We start from the raw sequence: 1,422 nt of genomic DNA on the forward strand, positions 1-1,422 counted from the left end.
GACAGGGTTTTACCATGTTGGTCAGGCTGGTCTCGAACTACTGACCTCGTGATCTGCCCGCTTCAGCCTCTCAAAGTGCTGGGATTATAGGTGTGAGCCACCATGCCTGGCTAATTTTTTAATTTTTTTGTAGAGACAGGGGTCTCTCTTTGTTGCCCAGGCTGGTCTAAAACTCCCGGCTCAGAGCAATCTCCCCAGCTCAGCCTTTCAAAGTGCTGGGATTATAAGCATGAGCCACCACACCTGACCCCTGTGCTCATTTTTAATGTACACTATTATACTTTAATGTCATAGCTATGTGCAGAATTAGGGTGTGATTAGGTAAGAGTGGAGAAGGCAAAAAGCAGAAGTAGCATATGATTCTTTTCGTTTTGTTCCAGCAGTTGCTTTATAGAAATGACTCTCCTAAGCAATTATGAATTACACCTCCCTTATGCTCTAGAATAGTAAAAAACTAAAGTTGAGAAGAAAATTTTCCATATTGTATAAGTCTTTTAGATCATGAATAGTCTCTTTAAGCATCCTGGGTGTCAGACGAGGAAAACAGAAAGTGATGACAGGTCTCTGTGTACCTAGATTAAAAATTAAAAAAAAAAAAAAATTGGCAGAGCTTTTAAATAGTATAATGATGGATGGGGAACATAAGCATTCTATTCTAGGGAACCTCCAGTCCTATTCAGAACAAACCAAAGTTAACTGCCAGCACTTCTACTCTTTCTTACCTCATTGTGGACATCAAATAAACCCTGCTGGATCTTCCTATATATTTCTTTGGCTGTGTTAATGAAGGCCTGAAAGAGACATAAATCATAACTTCAGTTTCAAGTTCAGGTAGAGAAATTAAGGAAACAGAATATTAATTATTATTCATATTTTAATTTCTAAGGTGAATTAGGAACCAGTAGAAAGCAGTTAAAAATACAGGTCAACCAGGCATGGTGGCTCACACTTATAATCCCAGTACTTTGGGAGACCGAGGTGGGCAGACCACTTGAGGTCAGGAGTTCAAGACCAGCCTGGCCAACATGGTGAAACACTGTCTCTATTAAAAATATAAAAATTAGCTGGGCATGGTGGCACATGCCTGTAATCCCAGTTACTTGGGAGGCTGAGGCACAAAAATCGCTTGAACCCAGGAGGGGCAGGTTGCAGTGAGCTGAGATTATGCCACTGTACTCCAGCCTGGGTGACAGAACAAGACTCAGCCTCAAGAAAACAAACAAACAAAAAGAAGGTCTCCCAAAAGCCATTAAGAGTAGTTAAAAAGCCGGGCGCGGTGGCTCAAGCCTGTAATCCCAGCACTTTAGGAGGCCGAGGTGGGTGGATCACGAGGTCAAGAGATCGAGACCATCCTGGTCAACACGGTGAAACCCCGTCTCTACTAAAAATACAAAAAATTAGCTGGGCATGGTGACGCATGCC

At 42.2% G+C, this 1,422-nt stretch overlaps 1 protein-coding gene across 1 annotated transcript in view; it reads right to left on the bottom strand.

The window, feature by feature from the left end:
* RAB2B (RAB2B, member RAS oncogene family) overlaps window positions 1-1,422 on the bottom strand; it is an 18,611-nt gene that overhangs the window by 2,621 nt on the left and 14,568 nt on the right. Inside the window, exon 6 of the mRNA XM_017544493.2 lies at window positions 723-813. Within this exon, the coding sequence (XP_017399982.2) occupies window positions 723-813 (91 nt within the window). The remainder of the gene's footprint in view (window positions 1-722; window positions 814-1,422) is intronic.

The sequence above is a fragment of the Cebus imitator genome, unplaced genomic scaffold (assembly GCF_001604975.1).
Source record: "Cebus imitator isolate Cc_AM_T3 unplaced genomic scaffold, Cebus_imitator-1.0 Scaffold170, whole genome shotgun sequence".
Lineage (NCBI taxonomy): Eukaryota > Metazoa > Chordata > Mammalia > Primates > Cebidae > Cebus > Cebus imitator.